Consider the following 18,220-nt stretch of genomic DNA (forward strand, 5'->3'; position numbering starts at 1 on the left):
TTCAGTGACTTCATTACCTGTGGTTGCTGAGGCATATATGGTTGAATCATTAGCATATATGGACACACATGCCTTGTTTTGCCAGTGGCAGGTCATTGATAAAAATGGAAAAGAGTAGAGGGCCTATATCATTGATCTTAGCTTCATAATACATTTTTTTTTATTTTTGTTGAGTTTAATCACATAATTTCTCAATTTACCGTAAGTCAGCCAGACTTATTAGCCACTCCTTTTTCCCCATTTATTTCAGCCATACAGATTTTCAATTCCTCATCAATCCATTGAGCCTTAACAGTTCTAAAAGTACGTTTCTTAACAGGTTCATGTTTATCAATTATTGGAAGAAGCAATTTCATAAATTCATAAAGTGAAGCATCTGGATGCTCCTTATTAATCACATCAAATCAACAAATATTTAACACCATCCACATAAGAGTCACAGCAAATTCTTTTGTATGATTTTTTATACACTATTTTAGGCCCAGCCTTTGGAACTTTGGCTTTCCTGGCGATAGCCACTATATTGTGATCACAGCATCCAATGCATATACAGCTTTAGAACAAAGTTCTACAGTATTAGTAAAAATGTGATTTTACATGTGGATGATCTTGTTCCTGTAGTGTTTGTAGACATCCTGGTAGGTTAATTAATGACCCGAACCAGATTACAGGCACTGGTTACAGTGATAAGCTTCCTCTTGAGCGGACAGCTTGATGAAAACCAGTCAACATTCAGGTCCCCAAGAAAGTAGACCTCTCTGTTTACATCACATACAATATCAAGCATCTCATACATATTATTTAGATACTGACTGTTAGCACTTGGTGGCCTATAGCAAGAAAAGGCTTTAGATGTGCCAAGTGAACCAGCAACAACACTTCAATAACATTTTACATAAGATCTTCTCTAAGCATTACAGGGATATGGCTCTGAATGCTGTGGGGTTGAAGCTATGAACCCACAGGCTTGGCTCTCTCATCCCTTCCAGGCTTTTGCGAGGGAGGGTGGACAACAAGCCTGTCATAGCGGATATAAGCAATGTCCCCATGCTCTCTGGCAGCTTTCATGGCTGGCATAAGTTATTTCCTCTTCTGGCACACAGCTTCAAGATAGTCCTAGCTGAGGAAGATGTACAGTGCATTCGGAAAGTATTCAGACCCATTGACTTTTTACATACTTTGTTACGTTACAGACTTATTCTAAAATGTATTAAATTAATGTTTTTCCTCATCAATCTACACACAATACCCCATATTGACAAAGCAAAAACTGGTTTTTAAAAATTGTTGCACATTTATAAAAAAAAACACACAAAAAACAGAAGAAATTATTTACATAAGTTTCTGACCTTTTGCTATGACACTTAAAATTGAGCTCAAGTGCATTCTGTTTCCATTGAGCATCCTTGAGATGTTTCTACAACTTGATTGGAGTCCACCTGTGGTAAATTCAATTGATTGGACATGATTTGGAAAGGCACACACCTGTCTATATAAGGTCCCACAGTTGACATTGCATGTCAGAGTAAAAACCAAGCTACGAGGTTGAAGGAATTGTAGAGCTCCAAGACAGGATTGGGTCGAGGCACAGATCTGGGGAAGAGTAACAAAAAAATGTCTGCAGCATTGAAGGTCCCCAAGAACACAGTAGCCTCCATCGTACTTGAATGGAAGAATTCTGTAACCCTCAAGACTCTTGCTAGATCTGGCCGCCTGGCCAAACTAAGCAATATGGGGAGAAGCGCCTTGGTTAGGGAGGTGACCAAGAACCCAATTGTCTCTCTGACAGAGCTCCAGAGTTCCTCTGTGGAGATGGGAGAACCTTCCAGAAGGACAACCATCTTTGCAGCACTCCACCAATCAGACCTTTATGGTAGAGTGGCCAGACAGAAGCCACTCCTCAGTCAAAGGCACTCAAAAGGTAGCTAGCTAGTAACGAAACTGACAGATTTCCACTGGTCTAATGTCCATTGCTCGTGTTTCTTGGCCCAAGCAAGTCTCTTCTTCTTACTGATGTCCTTAAGTAGTGGTTTCTTTGCAGCAATTCAACCATGAAGGCCTGATTCACGCGGTCTCCTCTGAAAAGTTGTTGTTGAGATGTGTCTGTTACTTGAACTCTGTGAAGCATTTATTTGGGCTGCAATCTGAGGTACAGTTAACTCTAATGAACTTATCCTCTGCAGCAGAGGTAACTCTGGGTCTTCCTTTCCTGTGGCGGTCCTCATGAGAGCCAGTTTCATCATAGCGCTTGATGGTTTTTGCGACTGTTCATTAAGAAACGTTCAAATTTTCCAGATTGACTGACCTTTATGTCTTAAAGTAATGATGGACTGTCGTTTCTCTTGCTTATTTGAGCTGTTCTTGCCATAATATGGACTTGGTCTTTTACCAAATAGGGCTATCTTCTGTATACCACCCCTAACTTGTCACAACACAACTGACTGGCTCAAACGCATTAAGAAGGAAAAAAATTCCACAAATTAACTTTTAACAAGGCACACCTGTTAATTGAAATGCATTCCAGGTGACTACCTCATGAAGCTGGTTGAGAGAATTCCAAGAGTTTGAAAAGCTGTCATCAAGGTAAAGGGTGGCTACTATGAAGAATCTCAAATATAAAATATATTTTGATTTGTTTAACACTTTTTTTGTTACTACATGTATTATTTCATAGTTCTGATGTCTTCACTATTATTCTACAATGAAGAAAATAGTAAAAATAAAGAAAAACCCTGGAACGAGTAGGTGTGTCTGAACTGAGACAACAGATACAACATGTACTTTCGAAGACAGAGTTTTAAACAGTCAAGGAGATGCATAACAGAAAAGGAGAAGGGTTCAGGATGCGCCGGCCCACTCCACCCCTCCGCATCTCTCCAGAAGAGGGGGATGCCCACTCAAGCGAAGCATTTTTTTATCATTTAAGGAAGGGAACAAAACATACACCTAGGTTTAATACATTTTTTATGTGCACGCTAATAGCCGGGTGTCCTTGAGGTTCAAAGTGATTTCTGAGCTCCCCTCTAATTAGCCGTCCCGTTCTGTTTCCTCTCGTCTTCCTAATTAGATCTTTAACAACAAACAAATTAAGACCTTTACAGAGCAACGCCCCTGACACCCACATTAGTTCACACTGAGGAGGAGGCCTCCGGCTGGCCCCTTCCCTTTGTCTGTCTGTCCCCCTCACAGGCCACCCGTCATGATGGTAGCCTGCAGAAACATCCCTCTAAATACAGACTAGCGAGAACAACGTAGCAGGAACGACAGGAAGACAAATACAACATTATCGCTCTTGCACACACGTCTGTGCGCGCACGCACACACTTACAACAAACACACCTGGCGGCTTTGTTTGCACTGACATGGAAAATGAGTCCTTGCTGCCGGCGTCCCTGGTGCCGTGAAGGTCTTATCTAACAAAGCACAGCAAAATGACTTGTATTATTCAGGGAGATCACGGCTAATGATAGCACTATCTATGTAAAATGTGGAATAAAATGCAGTTAAAAAGCTCCCATTTACAGACTACAGAGACCACTGGATCGGCCATCTGGAAGAATGGAGGCGCTTGATTATCGCGCTGAGCTAATTCTCCTTTCTGTGCATGCAAATGATTCACTTTGAGCATGTGGAAGTGAAAAACGGAGCGGAATGAAACAGCAGCATTGGAGAGATCAAGGTTGGGACCATAATGGCAGGGCTCTGATGTTCTTCTAGCGACTCATGTCTTCTGTCTGTATGTCCATTCTGATGGAGAATAGCTAAGAAAGATGGAGGTACAATCTAATTACATAAAATGAGAGAAAATAACTCTATTGCAACAGTTGTGTCAACTCCCAACCACCGCCGTAACATGAGCAGTGTTCAGCAGCCTGTCTCTATCGTGGCCAAATAGATGCATTGGAGCTGTGGAACATCTGCAGGGCCCCTGGCCCCCAGAGAGAGTCTGCCCCTGGCTGCAGCCGCAGCACTTCCCTGGCAACACAGCTGACACCCGGCGTGGCTGGGCTGACTGGAGCTCTGGAGGAGTGTCTCGTCAACGCTACTACCATTAGAGAGATCCCATCTGGGAAAGTCACTACAGAGCCACTGGGAGGATGACATGACAGAGGCTAAACACAGGCTCGAGTTCTCTAGTCCTCTCTGCCATTACACATAACACTCCACAACATGTATCAAAGGGTACAAACATGAAATAAACCAAATGAATGAATAAATAAATAACCCTTTTTATGAGATGTTAGATAACATAGAGGTGATTTGTTGCTGCAGGGAATCGTAGTGCGTTGCTTTCCCTTCAGTGGATGTTCATGTGAGGCCAGGAAAACCCTTAAACAATACCGATGGCTAACAACCCGTGTACAATATAGTTACATCATCACATTCAGCAACATAGGGCCACTGTACTCGACCAAACACCCAACTGTGGTGTGACGACCATGATACAGTCTCCCATTTCAGTTCAATCTATTAAAAACAATAATTAAGAAATAATATGTAAATAACAAACAACCAAGATTAGGTGTTCTCTCTCTGCAACATCCCTATTCTTAATTGGGGGGCAATTACTCATCTGCACAACAAATTAGTGTGTCTCTGGGTTGCTGTGGCAACAGGATGGGGGACTATATAGGCTCAATGGAGTGGATCGTTGAGGGAGCGTTATCATTTATGATTATAATCGCCCTCCTCCACTTCTCTTCAGCATGCCGTGTGCATGGAGGACGGATGAAGTCCATTCTGACCACTTCCATCATGGTCATCACCATTACTGTCAAAATCACTGTCATCATCCTCTTCACAAGTCTGTTTACCAGTCTATCTTTTTAAACAGAGTTCTACAAGAGCACTTCCAGTCGAAATTTTGATTTCATTTTTCAAATGGTGCTTTCGAAAGTTTTGAAATGCTGATAATGTCACAGAGAATGCTAGCATTTGCTTCCGCTTTGTGTCATTATAAATGAAAAGCTTCTTCTTTAACATGTCTGGGTCTACTGCCAAGTCTGTCGTCTAAACATTGTGCCTAATGGAGGGAGAAACGGTTAACACCTTTCCTGTCAGCAACATTATTCACACTATTTATGTGTTGATGTGAGAGAGAGAAAATAACTGTTGCCATTTAAAAAGCCCTTCCATAGAAATATAGTGGGAGAGTTGACCTGGAGGACTGGTGCCAACCTTGGAAATAACATTTCACACAATCACCTGCCTCAGGCTACACTGTCAGAGGCACTGGATACATTAGATATGACCCCAGAGTGTGCGTCTATTTACTCAAAGAAAACCCTGTCTCGTTCAGTCACGCACACTGACCTTGCAAGTAAACACCTGCATACACACTCATGCACGCATGTATAGGCACAGAGCAGTGCAGATCTCTTCAGAAAAAGTGAATAATACACTTGTCAAATGTGTTTCAAAATTAGCTTTGAATTTCAGAGCATCTGCAATTAGCTCCATTTCCACCTATGTCATTTGAAAAGATGATGCTCTCTTTCTGTTCTGCCTGGAGTGGCTTTCAGTCCCTGTCTCAAACACCATTTTCTAACTGAATAGGTGACTAATTAACAAAGGACAAGTTCTTTTCAGCCTGCGATGGCAGTTCATAAATAATCGCTAGATAATGGCTCCTCATTTTGTGCTCCGATAGGCTGGCATAATGATAGTTAATAGATGATATATCCTGGATGTTCACAGGCAGAGGAGTACTGCCATCCATCCACAGACACAGAGCTACAGCCCTTATATCTTCACTCAACACGCTTTCACATCCACATACCACGCACGCACGCACGCACGCACACACACACACGCACGCGCACACGCACACGCACACGCACACACACACACACATTCATCATCACACTCAGGCAAACAAATACCATGAGAATAGAAGTGGACAGGAGCTCACAAACAAGTGGTGCTGGACTGCTGGTTTGATTTGATTTGCTGGTAGAGGACTGTTGGTAGAGGACAGCTGGTAGAAGACAGCTGGTTTGATTTGATTTGCTTGTAGAGGACAGCTGGTAGAGGACAGCTGGTAGAGGACAGCTGGTAGAGGACAGCTGGTAGAGGACAGCTGGTAGAGGACTGTTGGTAGAGGACAGTTGGTAGAGGACAGCTGGTAGAGGACAGCTGGTAGAGGACAGCTGGTTTGATTTGATTTGCTTATAGAGGACTGTTGGTAGAGGACAGCTGGTAGAGGACAGCTGGTAGAGGACAGCTGGTAGAGGACAGCTGGTAGAGGACTGTTGGTAGAGGACAGCTGGTAGAGGACAGCTGGTAGAGGGCAGCTGGTAGAGGACAGCTGGTTTGATTTGATTTGCTTGTAGAGGACTGCTGGTAGAGGACTGCTGGTAGAATTGAGCAGATACATATACACTGCATCTATCTTCATCATAAGAGGAGACATTTCCACACCCTCTGGGCCCTGGGCAGGGGAGTCGGGGTGACCTAGTTTGAGTGAACAGTCTGTTTTCCTTTATAATGATTCTGACATAGCTGTCCATCAGGGGGTGGGAAAAGGGGGAAACGTTCTGTGGTCCAGGGTCCAGACTTGACCCATATTGGAGAGAGAAGGACAAACGAACAGGAGACATTGTTACTGATTGAGGGATGCAGATCACCTAAATAGAGTGATCACCTGCAGCAACAGAGGAAGGCGGAGGGAAGGAGGCAAGACGGTTAAAGAAACGCTAGTGTCTCATTTCATTCTCCTCCAACTCAACCTCACTTTCCTGACACGTCCCCTCAACATATGACAAGGAATCCAGTGGGCTGCATTTAGAACTGAGGTCAGTCACTGGTTGGACCAGTGTGTCAGCTGCCTGGGACACATGAATAGAAATCATGTCCTGCCAAGTCAGGCCCAGAGTGCCATGGTGCTTCAGCTCTGAGCTGTTGCAAATCAGGCTAATGTCGTAATCACACAGGAGTCTGCCTAGAGGAAAGGACCAAACCCTCCGTACAGTGCATTCCGAAAGTATTCACACCCCTTCACTTTATCCACATTTTGTTACGTTACAGCCGTATTCTAACAGGTAAATATTTTTTTTGCAAATTTATAACAAATTAAAAACAGAAATGCCGTATTTATTCAGACCCTTTGCTATGAGACTCGAAATTGAGCTCAGGTGCATCCTGTTTCCATTGATCATCTTTGAGATGTTTCTACAACTTGGAGTCCACCTGTGGTAAATTCAATTGATTGGACATGATTTTCAAAAGGCACACACCTGTTTATATGAGGTTCCACACTTGAGAGTGCATGTCAAAGCAAAAACCAAGCCATGAGGTCGAAGGAATTGTTCGTACCTGGGGAAGGGAACCAAAAACATTATGCAGCATTGAAGGTCCCCAAGGACGCAGTAGCCTCCATCATTCTTAAATGGAAGAAGTTTGGAAGCACCAAGATTCTTCCTAGAGCTGCCTGCCCGGCTAAACCGAGCCATCGGGGGAGAAGGGCCTTGGGTCAGGGAGGTGACCAAGAACTCGATGGTCACTCTGACAGAGCTCCAGAGTTCCTCTGTGGAGATGGGAGAACCTTCCAGAAGGACAACCATCTCTGCAGCACTCCACCAATCAGGCCTTTATGGTAGAGTGACCAGACGGAAGCCACTCCTCAGTAAAAGGCACATGACAGCCCACTTGGAGTTTGCTCAGTCAATGACAAACAAGATGCTCTGGTCTGATGAAACCAAGATTGAACTATTTGGCTTGAATGCCAAGCGTCCAATCTTTAGGAAACCTAGCACCATCCTTACGGTGAAGCATGGTGGTGGCAGAATCATGCTGTGGGGATTTTTTTCAGGGGCAGGGACTGGGAGACTAGTCGGGATTGAGGGAAAGATGAACGGAGCAAAGTATAGAGAGATCCTTTATGAAAACCTGCTCCAGTGCACTCAGGACCTCAGACTGGGGCGAAGGTTCACCTTCCAACAACACAACAACACAACGACCCTAAGCACACAGCCAAGACAACGCAGGAGTGGCTTCCAGACAAGTCTCTGAATGTCCTTGAGTGGCCCAGCTAGAGCCCAGACTTGAAACCGATCTAACATCTCTGGAGAGACCTGAAAATAGCTGTGCAGCGACGCTCCCCATCCAACCTGACAGAGCGTGAGAGGATCTGCAGAGAAGAATGGGAGAAACTACAGGTGTACCAAGCTTGTAGCATCACACCCAAGAAGACTCAAGGCTATAATCGCTGCCAAATGTGCTTCAACTAAGTACTGAGTGAAGGGTCTGAATACTTATGTCAATGTGATATTTCAGTTTAAATATTCTATACATTTGCAAATATGGCTAAAAACCTGTTTTTGCTTTGTCATTATGGGATATTCTGTGTAGATTGATGAGTAAAAAATGTGGAAAAAGTGAAGGGGTCTGAATACCTTCTGAATGCACTGTACATGAGAATGGGGGGGATAAATGCAACCCCAAACGCTCCGGATCTCTCCTAGATACCAGTTTTTGAGCTTGTCATCAAGAATGACTAACAACCAACAACTTCCATGCAGATACGGTAAGACATTCCTGGATACCATGTCAGCTTGTAGAAGTAGATACAAGAACACAGAAAACAACAGTAGCTAGGAGCTATGACCATGTCCACCACTACAGGTGGCATGCACTGAAGTCACACTGATACACATGGATCAGGCACAACAGGAGGAACACACATAAATTACACAACGGTTTTATCTTTGTGCATAAAAACACTACAGTAAATATAATAAACACAAACTATTCATCTAATGAGACAGGATGGGATAGAGAGAGAGAGAACAAACGAATGAGCACGGAGGAAGAAGAAATTAGAGAAATTAGAGAAAAATACAAGTTTGGGATGGAGAGAAGGAAAGATGGAGGGAGAATAGGAGATGGTCAGGAGGAATGTGAGGGGGTAGTAGGTTGTGAGGGGGTAGTAGGGTGTGAGGGGGTAGTAGGGTGTAAGGGGGTAGTAGGTTGTGAGGGGGTAGTAGGGTGTGAGGGCGGAGTAGGGTGTGAGGGGATAGTAGGTGTGAGGGGGTAGTAGGTGTGAGGGGGTAGTAGGTGTGAGGCGGTAGTAGGGTGTGAGGGGGTAGTAGGTGTGAGGGGGTAGTAGAGTGTGAGGGGGTAGTAGGTTGTGAGGGGGTAGTAGGTTGTGAGGGGGTAGTAGGTTGTGAGGGGGTAGTAGGGTGTGAGGGGGTAGTAGGGTGTGAGGGGGTAGTAGGGTGTGAGGGGGTAGTAGGGTGTGAGGGGGTAGTAGGGTGTGAGGGAGTAGTAGGGTGTGAGGGAGTAGTAGGGTGTGAGGGGGTAGTAGGGTGTGAGGGGGTAGTAGGTGTGAGGGAGAAGTAGGGTGTGAGGGAGTAGTAGGGTGTGAGGGGGTAGTAGGGTGTGAGGGGGTAGTAGGGTGTGAGGGAGTAGTAGGGTGTGAGGGAGTAGTAGGGTGTGAGGGGGTAGTAGGTGTGAGGGAGTAGTAGGGTCTGCTAAATGACTTAAATGTAAATGTAAATGTGTGAGGGAGTAGTAGGGTGTGAGGGGGTAGTAGGGTGTGAGGGGGAAGTAGGTGTGAGGGGGTAGTAGGTGTGAGGGGGTAGTAGGGTGTGAGGGGGAAGTAGGGTGTGAGGGGGAAGTAGGGTGTGATGGCAGAGTAGGGTGTGAGGGGGTAGTAGGGTGTGAGGGGGTAGTAGGGTGTGAGGGGGTAGTAGGGTGTGAGGGGATAGTAGGTGTGAGGGAGAAGTAGGGTGTGAGGGAGGAGTAGGTGTGAGGGAGAAGTAGGGTGTGAGGAGTAGTAGGGTGTGAGGAGTAGTAGGGTGTGAGGGGGTAGTAGGGTGTGAGGGAGTAGTAGGGTGTGAGGGAGTAGTAGGGTGTGAGGGGGTAGTAGGGTGTGAGGGGGTAGTAGGGTGTGAGGGAGTAGTAGGGTGTGAGGGGGTAGTAGGGTGTGAGGGGGTAGTAGGTGTGAGGGAGAAGTAGGGTGTGAGGGGGTAGTAGGGTGTGAGGGAGTAGTAGGGTGTGAGGGGGTAGTAGGTGTGATGGGGTAGTAGGGTGTGAGGGAATAGTAGGGTGTGAGGGGGTAGTAGGGTGAGGGAATAGTAGGGTGTGAGGGGGTAGTAGGTGTGAGGGAGTAGTAGGGTGTGAGGGAGTAGTAGGGTGTGAGGGAGTAGTAGGGTGTGAGGGGGTAGTAGGGTGTGAGGGGGTAGTAGGGTGTGAGGGGGTAGTAGGGTGTGAGGGGGTAGTAGGGTGTGAGGGGGTAGTAGGGTGTGAGGGGGTAGTAGGGTGTGAGGGAGTAGTAGGGTGTGAGGGGGTAGTAGGTGTGAGGGAGAAGTAGGGTGTGAGGGAGTAGTAGGGTGTTAGGGGGTAGTAGGGTGTGAGTGAGTAGTAGGGTGTGAGGGGGTAGTAGGTGTGAGGGAGTAGTAGGGTGTGAGGGGGTAGTAGGGTGTGAGGGGGTAGTAGGGTGTGAGGGGGTAGTAGGTGTGAGGGAGAAGTAGGGTGTGAGGGAGAAGTAGGGTGTGAGGGAGTAGTAGGGTGTGAGGGGGTAGTAGGGTGTGAGGGAGAAGTAGGGTGTGAGGGGGTAGTAGGGTGTGAGGGAGAAGTAGGGTGTGAGGAGTAGTAGGGTGTGAGGGGGTAGTAGGGTGTGAGGGAATAGTAGGGTGTGAGGGGGTAGTAGGGTGTGAGGGGGTAGTAGGTGTGAGGGAGAAGTAGGGTGTGAGGGAGTAGTAGGGTGTTAGGGGGTAGTAGGGTGTGAGGGGGTAGTAGGGTGTGAAGGGGTAGTAGGGTGTGAGGGAGTAGTAGGGTGTGATGGAGTAGTAGGGTGTGAGGGGGTAGTAGGGTGTGATGGGGTAGTTGGTGTGAGGGAGAAGTAGGGTGTGAGGGAGAAGTAGGGTGTGAGGGGGTAGTAGGTTGTGAGGGGGTAGTAGGGTGTGAGGGCGGAGTAGGGTGTGAGGGGGTAGTAGGGTGTGAGGGAGTAGTAGGGTGTGAGGGGGTAGTAGGTGTGAGGGAGTAGTAGGTGTGAGGGAGTAGTAGGGTGTGAGGGAATAGTAGGGTGTGAGGGGGTAGTAGGGTGTGAGGAGGTAGTAGGGTGTGAGGGGGTAGTAGGGTGTGAGGGGGTAGTAGGGTGTGAGGGGGTAGTAGGGTGTGAGGGAGTAGTAGGGTGTGAGGGAGTAGTAGGGTGTGAGGGAGTAGTAGGGTGTGAGGGGGTAGTAGGTGTGAGGGTGTAGTAGGGTGTGAGGGGGTAGTAGGTGTGAGGGAGTAGTAGGGTGTGAGGGGGTAGTAGGTGTGAGGGAGTAGTAGGGTGTGAGGGGGTAGTAGGGTGTGAGGGAGAAGTAGGGTGTGAGGGAGTAGTAGGGTGTGAGGGGGTAGTAGGTGTGAGGGGGTAGTAGGGTGTGAGGGGGTAGTAGGGTGTGAGGGGGTAGTAGGTGTGAGGGAGAAGTAGGGTGTTAGGGGGTAGTAGGTGTGAGGGGGTAGTAGGGTGTGAGGGGGTAGTAGGTGTGAGGGAGAAGTAGGGTGTGAGGGGGTAGTAGGGTGTGAGGGGGTAGTAGGTGTGAGGGAGTAGTAGGGTGTGAGGGGGTAGTAGGGTGTGAGGGGGTAGTAGGTGTGAGGGAGAAGTAGGGTGTGAGGGGGTAGTAGGTGTGAGGGAGAAGTAGGGTGTGAGGGGGTAGTAGGGTGTGAGGGGGTAGTAGGTGTGAGGGAGTAGTAGGGTGTGAGGGGGTAGTAGGGTGTGAGGGGGTAGTAGGGTGTGAGGGGGTAGTAGGGTGTGAGGGGGTAGTAGGTGTGAGGGAGTAGTAGGGTGTGAGGGAGAAGTAGGGTGTGAGGGGGTAGTAGGGTGTGAGGGGGTAGTAGGTGTGAGGGAGAAGTAGGGTGTGAGGGGGTAGTAGGTGTGAGGGAGAAGTAGGGTGTGAGGGAGAAGTAGGGTGTGAGGGAGTAGTAGGGTGTGAGGGGGTAGTAGGTGTGAGGGGGTAGTAGGGTGTGAGGGGGTAGTAGGGTGTGAGGGGGTAGTAGGTGTGAGGGAGAAGTAGGGTGTTAGGGGGTAGTAGGTGTGAGGGGGTAGTAGGGTGTGAGGGGGTAGTAGGTGTGAGGGAGAAGTAGGGTGTGAGGGGGTAGTAGGGTGTGAGGGAGTAGTAGGGTGTGAGGGGGTAGTAGGGTGTGAGGGGGTAGTAGGTGTGAGGGAGAAGTAGGGTGTGAGGGGGTAGTAGGTGTGAGGGAGTAGTAGGGTGTGAGGGGGTAGTAGGTGTGAGGGAGAAGTAGGGTGTGAGGGGGTAGTAGGTGTGAGGGAGTAGTAGGGTGTGAGGGGGTAGTAGGTGTGAGGGGGTAGTAGGTGTGAGGGGGTAGTAGGTGTGAGGGGGTAGTAGGTGTGAAGGGGTAGTAGGGTGTGAGGGAGTAGTAGGGTGTGAGGGGGTAGTAGGGTGTGAGGGGGTAGTAGGTGTGAGGGGGTAGTAGGGTGTGAGGGAGTAGTAGGTGTGAGGGGGTGGTAGGTGTGAGGGGGTAGTAGGTGTGAGGGAGTAGTAGGGTGTGAGGGAGTAGTAGGGTGTGAGGGGGTAGTAGGTGTGAGGGGGTAGTAGGTGTGAGGGGGTAGTAGGTGTGAGGGAGAAGTAGGGTGTGAGGGGGTAGTAGGTGTGAGGGAGAAGTAGGGTGTGAGGGGGTAGTAGGTGTGAGGGAGAAGTAGGGTGTGAGGGGGTAGTAGGTTGTGAACAAACCTTCTGGCAGGCAGGCAGAGTGCACCCAGAGGAGTGTTTGAGGTGAGCAGAGAAGGAATGTCCCAGTCAGGACCATAGGCTCTCTGAAATGCCCAACCAAGTCAGAGACAGAAACAACTGGTCAAATTCACAACCAATCACAAATGACCATTGCTCCTATCTGTATGTATGACCCTTTACCGGTGTACCTCTAAGCACAACATTTTTTGGACTGGTTTTCTAATATTGTTGTATGGTGGTATTATACATTTTGTATTGTAGATATGTAGTGGTGCAATAATGTTATATGATGTACTGTTTTATATGTAATATAAGTGCCTGAATGTGTTTAGACCCCAGGAAGAGTAGCTGCTGCCTTGGTAGGAACTAATGGGGATGCCTAATAAATACTAATACAAATACTAAGTGTGTATGAATATGAATGTGTGTGTGTGTCTGAATGTGTTTCTTTCACTATGTTTCTCACAGACATTTGCACTGTCTACCAACAGCACCTTTGGTTTGAGTTTGATCTACACTGCTCTTTTTCTGCACTGGATCACTTTGAAGTAGGCTGTGTTCCATAAGAAGACTGTGATCATCTACAAACGGATTCTGCTCCGGTGTAATAACGTCAAAATCAAAGAATCCTGGTTACTTTTTGATTCCGACATGAAATAGTTCCTGACTTTACTTTTAGAGATTTTTTGGTGAAAGGGGAACATAATATAATGAAATCTTAATCTAGATAAAGAAGGGCATCATAGATCTGAGGACTGCAGGTGGATCAAAAGGTGTATTCCTAGTCTTAAATACTATTGTTCTATGTGAGGGGATTTAATCTAGCAGCAGGACCCACTGACGAGCAGGTCCAACATCCCTACAGCACTGCTCCCACTATCTGATGATATCATCTTTAATCTAGACCATATTGCCCTAGGGCACGTCAGGGGGAGGCTGGGTAGGCCTGGGGGACCCCTGGGGAGCTAAAAGAGGGCATCCTGTACTGCCAGGCGTGTGTTTGATGGATAATGTGTTAACATCTTCCTCAGGTTTCACTGCCTTGTCACCCTCTCCTTTTTTCAATTGTAATTCAAAACCCATGTCCATAGTTACAGTTGAAGTCAGAAGTTTACATACACTTAGGTTGGAGTCATTAAAATTAGTTTTTCAACCACCCCACAAATTTCTTGTTGCCAAAACTATAGTTTTGTCAGTTAGGACATCTACTTTGTGCATGACAAGTAATTTTTCCAACAATTGTTAACAGACAAATTATTTCACTTATAATTCACTGTATCACAATTCCAGTGGGTCAGACGTTTACATACACTAAGTTGACTGTGCCTTTAAACAGCTTGGAGAATTCCAGAAAATGATGTCATGGCTTTAGAAGCTTCTGATAGGCTAATTGACATCATTTGAGTCAATTGGAGGTGTACCTGTGGATCTATTTCAAGGCCTACCTTCAAACTCAGTGCCTCTTTGCTTGACATCATGGGAAAATCAAAAGAAATCAGCCAAGACCTCAGAAAAAACATTGTAGACCTCCACAAGTCTGGTTCATCCTTGGGAGCAATTTCCAAACGCCTGAAGGTACCACATTCATGGGACCACGCAGCCGTCATACCGCTCAGGAAGGAGACACGTTCTGTCTCCTAGAGATGAACGCACATTTGTGCGAGAAGTGCAAATCAATCCCAGAATAACAGCAAAGGACCTTGTGAAGATGCTGGAGGAAACAGGTACAAAAGTATCTATGTCCACAGTAAAACGAGTCCTATATTGACATAACCTGAAAGGCCACTCAGCAAAGAAGAAGCCACTGCTCCAAAACCACCATAAAAAAGCCAGACTACAGTTTGCAACTGCACATGGGAACAAAGATTGTACTTTTTGGAGAAATGTTCTCTGGTCGGATTAAACAAAAATAGAACTGTTTGGCCATAATGACCATTGTTATGTTTGGAAGAAAAAGGGGGAGGCTTGCAAGCCAAAGAACACCATCCCAACCGTGAAGCACGGGGGTGGCAGCATCATTTATGGGGGTGCTTTGCTGCAGGAGGGCCTGGTGCACTTCACAAAATAGATGGCTTCATGAGGTAGGAAAATTATGTGGATATATTGAAGCAACATCTCAAGATATCAGTCAGGAAGTTAAAGCTTGGTTGCAAATGGGTCTCCCAAGTGGACATTGACCCCAAGCATACTTCCAAAGTTGTGGTAAAATGGCTTAAGGACAACAAAGTCAAGGTATTGGAGTGGTCATCACAAAGCCCTGACCTCAATCCTATAGAAAATGTGTGGGCAGAACTGAAAAAGCGTGTGCGAGCAAAGAGGCCAACAAACCTGACTCAGTTACACCAGCTCTGTCAGGAGGAATGGGCCAAAATTCACCTAAGTTATTGTGGGAAGCTTGTGGAAGGCTACCTGAAACGTTTGACACAAGTTAAACAATTTAAAGGCAATGCCATCAAATACTAATTGAATGTATGTAAACTTCTGACCCACTGGGAATGTGATGAAAGAAATAAAAGCTGAAATAAATCATTCTCTCCACTATTATTCTGACATTTCATATTCTTAAAATAAATTGGTGATCCTAACTGACCTAAAACAGGGAATCTTTACTAGGATTAAATGTCAGGAATTGTGAAAAACCGAGTTTAAATGTATTTGGCTAAGGTGTATGTAAACTTCTGACTTCAACTGTAAGTATTGAATATTGCGATACCTTATGTTTGAGATTAGGTCAAGTTATCTTTTGAGTAAATAAATAATCTGTCATAAAAGCCTAACATGATCCCAGACAGGGGCCTTTGTAGCCTACTGTTGCTCTGGGAACAGAACCAGTTGCATTGAACAGATGTGCTTCGAGGACCTACATCTGCAAACATCTGCTGAATCACTTGAAAACATTCCAACACATGATTGTCTTGTTCTTGATGGTGAGTGAGTTACAGTAACTGTGAGATGACCACACAGAACCTGAGCCAATTGCAGAAGGGCTCAGCCAGGGGACAACATTAGAATGTAATTATTACTGTGAGAGCCATCCTTTAGCATCACACAAAAGCCAGTTAGCATGGTGGGTAAGCTACCCAGCTATATATCAAAACTCCATCTGCTCCTTCACTTCAGACTAGATCTATGCAGAGTGGAGTTTGTAAACTCATGTCTCTTGGTAATGAGTACTAGATGCAGTTGCAGAGAAAGGTCAAGTCTAAATGTCAGCAATATGGGCTCTGTGGGCCCTGTTGGTCCCTTAGCCTTCCCCTCTGGTTCTCCCTGAGTGTGATACAGTGACAGATTCATCCAGGAGGCAGTCAGTGGAAGAGCTGGAGCAACATACTGTACTGTAGCCAAGGGCTAGCTCTGTTACTGGCTCTCTGACTCGCCCAGATCAGCCCAGCTGTATTGCCTAGGCCAGCCCTGCACTAACTTGCATGGAGTAAAGTAGGATGAACCCAGTCTAGTCTAACCATAGCCTTTATACTTGCCCCTGTCCTCATCCCCCAGACTCACCTAGGACATAAGGCATCAAAGTATCTGCTTTTGATTTCTCATATCAGGTGTGTGTGTGCGGTGAGTGTGTGTTAGGCTGAACCTCCAACCCTAACTGTCAGAGTGCAGCCCAGCACCACACTGCTTCCAGGGGCCAGGCGTTCTGACAGCCAATTAGAGTCTCCGATCATTTTCCCTCGCAGCCAAAATGCCATCTGTCAATTCCAGCCCCGTCGCTTGTTTTTCTCCAGTGTTTATTTAGCTATATATTGCTGTGTCTGTGGACAAAGTCAGTGTGATTGATTAAGCTATCGTACTAGCCAATCAATGGCCAGGGAATAGAAAAAGTCAACGAGGGAGCCAATTTAAGCAGGACTCAGGAATCTGGACACTCATGATGCTGGCTTGGTTATTTAGAGACTGGAAGGTCTTATAGGGGCAAGCCGTATCCTAACTTGAGATTTGTGTGGAAGTCAGATTTTTAGTAAACTAATCGATATCAATAGGCACATCAGCACATGCTGATTTCAAGTTAGGAGCCTTCTCTGAAAGAGGTGTATGGGTGATACGAGTGACCGACACATGAGAAATCAACATCCTGCTCCCTGGATCTGCAGTCACATATTGTACTGTGGAGGTACATTACAGTAGGTAGCATTTCTACCTATCAAATACAGAGCTGGCAGGTATAGTAGCTCTGTAACAAGACAACTAAAGACTGCTAACCTGGTCCTATCCTCATCCTCTGTCCATTCTATCCAGTGCAGAGGCAAGTGAGGAGAGAACGGGGAGTTTAGTATGCTCTTTCTTTCCTCTCTTGTCTATTAAGAGAGTGTGAGTGTGTATACAGCAGGTGTGAGAGGAGTTTTCGGTGGCCAGTGAGAACAGAGCATGGAGCGTAGCAGTAGCCACACAGAATACCGACAGAGCGTTTACCTGCCCCTGCGTTCTGCTGGTATACCATGTAGCCACCTCTTCCACGGGCCCCCCTACCTGAGCCACGCACTGCCGCCACTGCCGCTGCTGCCACCGGTCCATACGCCGTCGCTGGGAAGCCTGGGGGACAGAGGGGGACAAGGCATCAGTGTGTGTGGGAGAGAGAGTGTGTGTGAGGGGTCGGATTGTGTGTGACTGTGTGTGTGTGTGGGGGGGGGGGGGGGTTGTGTGAGAAAGAGTGAATGTTTTAATCTGTGTGTATGGGGAGGGGGTTGACTCATGTGAGAGAGAGTGACTGAGTGTGTCTTAGTGTGTGTATCTCTCCATATGCCTAGTAACTGGGATTAGTTTTGGATTAGCGAGTGACATCATTTTCTAACATGAGGAAAAGACGAGTGAGGGAATCTTCTAGCTGGCAAGCTGGCGTATCAGGGGGAGGGACCAGTCTTCCAGATCCTCAAGAACGGGAAATAAAGGGTTAACTTGGAAACACAACAAACATCATGCACCATGAAGACCGATATGGAAATTTGCAACACGCTTGCACACTTTGTCGTCCACTTAAGTCATTTATCTCGTTGGCTCTGTGCGCTCTGTGCAGAGGGAGGGAGAGAGAGAGAGAGAGAGAGAGAGAGAGAGAGAGAGAGAGAGAGAGAGAGAGAGACGTAAAGTCGGGAGAGCGAATCAGCTGCAGTTGTCAGCCGGCGAGGTTTATGCTTTGGAACTCAATCAATCAGGAGGATAATTTGGTCTCCAGAAAGCGTGACCGGCTGTTGCAGCCCCGGCGGACCGCTGAGCCTGGGGAACGAGGGAGGAACAGTGGGATGATTTGTGGAAGAGAGGCGACTCTGGGTAGGCTTGAGCAAGCCTCAGCCCCAGCCTCAGCCCCAGCCTCAGTCGACCTGTCATCCCTCTGCCGACCTGTTTTATCAGCGCTTTATGGTGTTATTATGGGTCTGGGCATCTTGGATTCATTGCTTAGTTCTGACTGCTCTTTGGGTGGAGGTTGGCTGGGGCAGGCGGACACAGGTTGAGGAGATTCTAGATAGAGAAGAGAAGAAAGAGAGAGAGCGAGAGAGTGCGTGCATATTGAAACGTTCCTTTCTTTCAAGTGTTTCGCCATT

At 46.8% G+C, this 18,220-nt stretch overlaps 1 protein-coding gene across 12 annotated transcripts in view; it reads right to left on the bottom strand.

The window, feature by feature from the left end:
- The window catches only part of LOC129831848 (RNA-binding protein Musashi homolog 2-like), a 349,374-nt gene that overhangs the window by 22,894 nt on the left and 308,260 nt on the right, over nt 1-18,220 (bottom strand). For 10 of the 12 annotated variants that reach the window (XM_055895355.1, XM_055895351.1, XM_055895350.1 and 7 more), the window contains one exon: nt 17,154-17,216. In XM_055895355.1, coding sequence (XP_055751330.1) covers nt 17,154-17,216 — 63 coding nt within the window. Of the gene's footprint in view, nt 1-12,677; nt 12,761-17,153; nt 17,217-18,220 lie in introns of all 12 variants that reach the window. The other 2 variants (XR_008755821.1, XR_008755822.1) reach the window with 1 other exon arrangement.

Source organism: Salvelinus fontinalis, chromosome 33, assembly GCF_029448725.1.
Source record: "Salvelinus fontinalis isolate EN_2023a chromosome 33, ASM2944872v1, whole genome shotgun sequence".
Taxonomy (NCBI): domain Eukaryota; kingdom Metazoa; phylum Chordata; class Actinopteri; order Salmoniformes; family Salmonidae; genus Salvelinus; species Salvelinus fontinalis.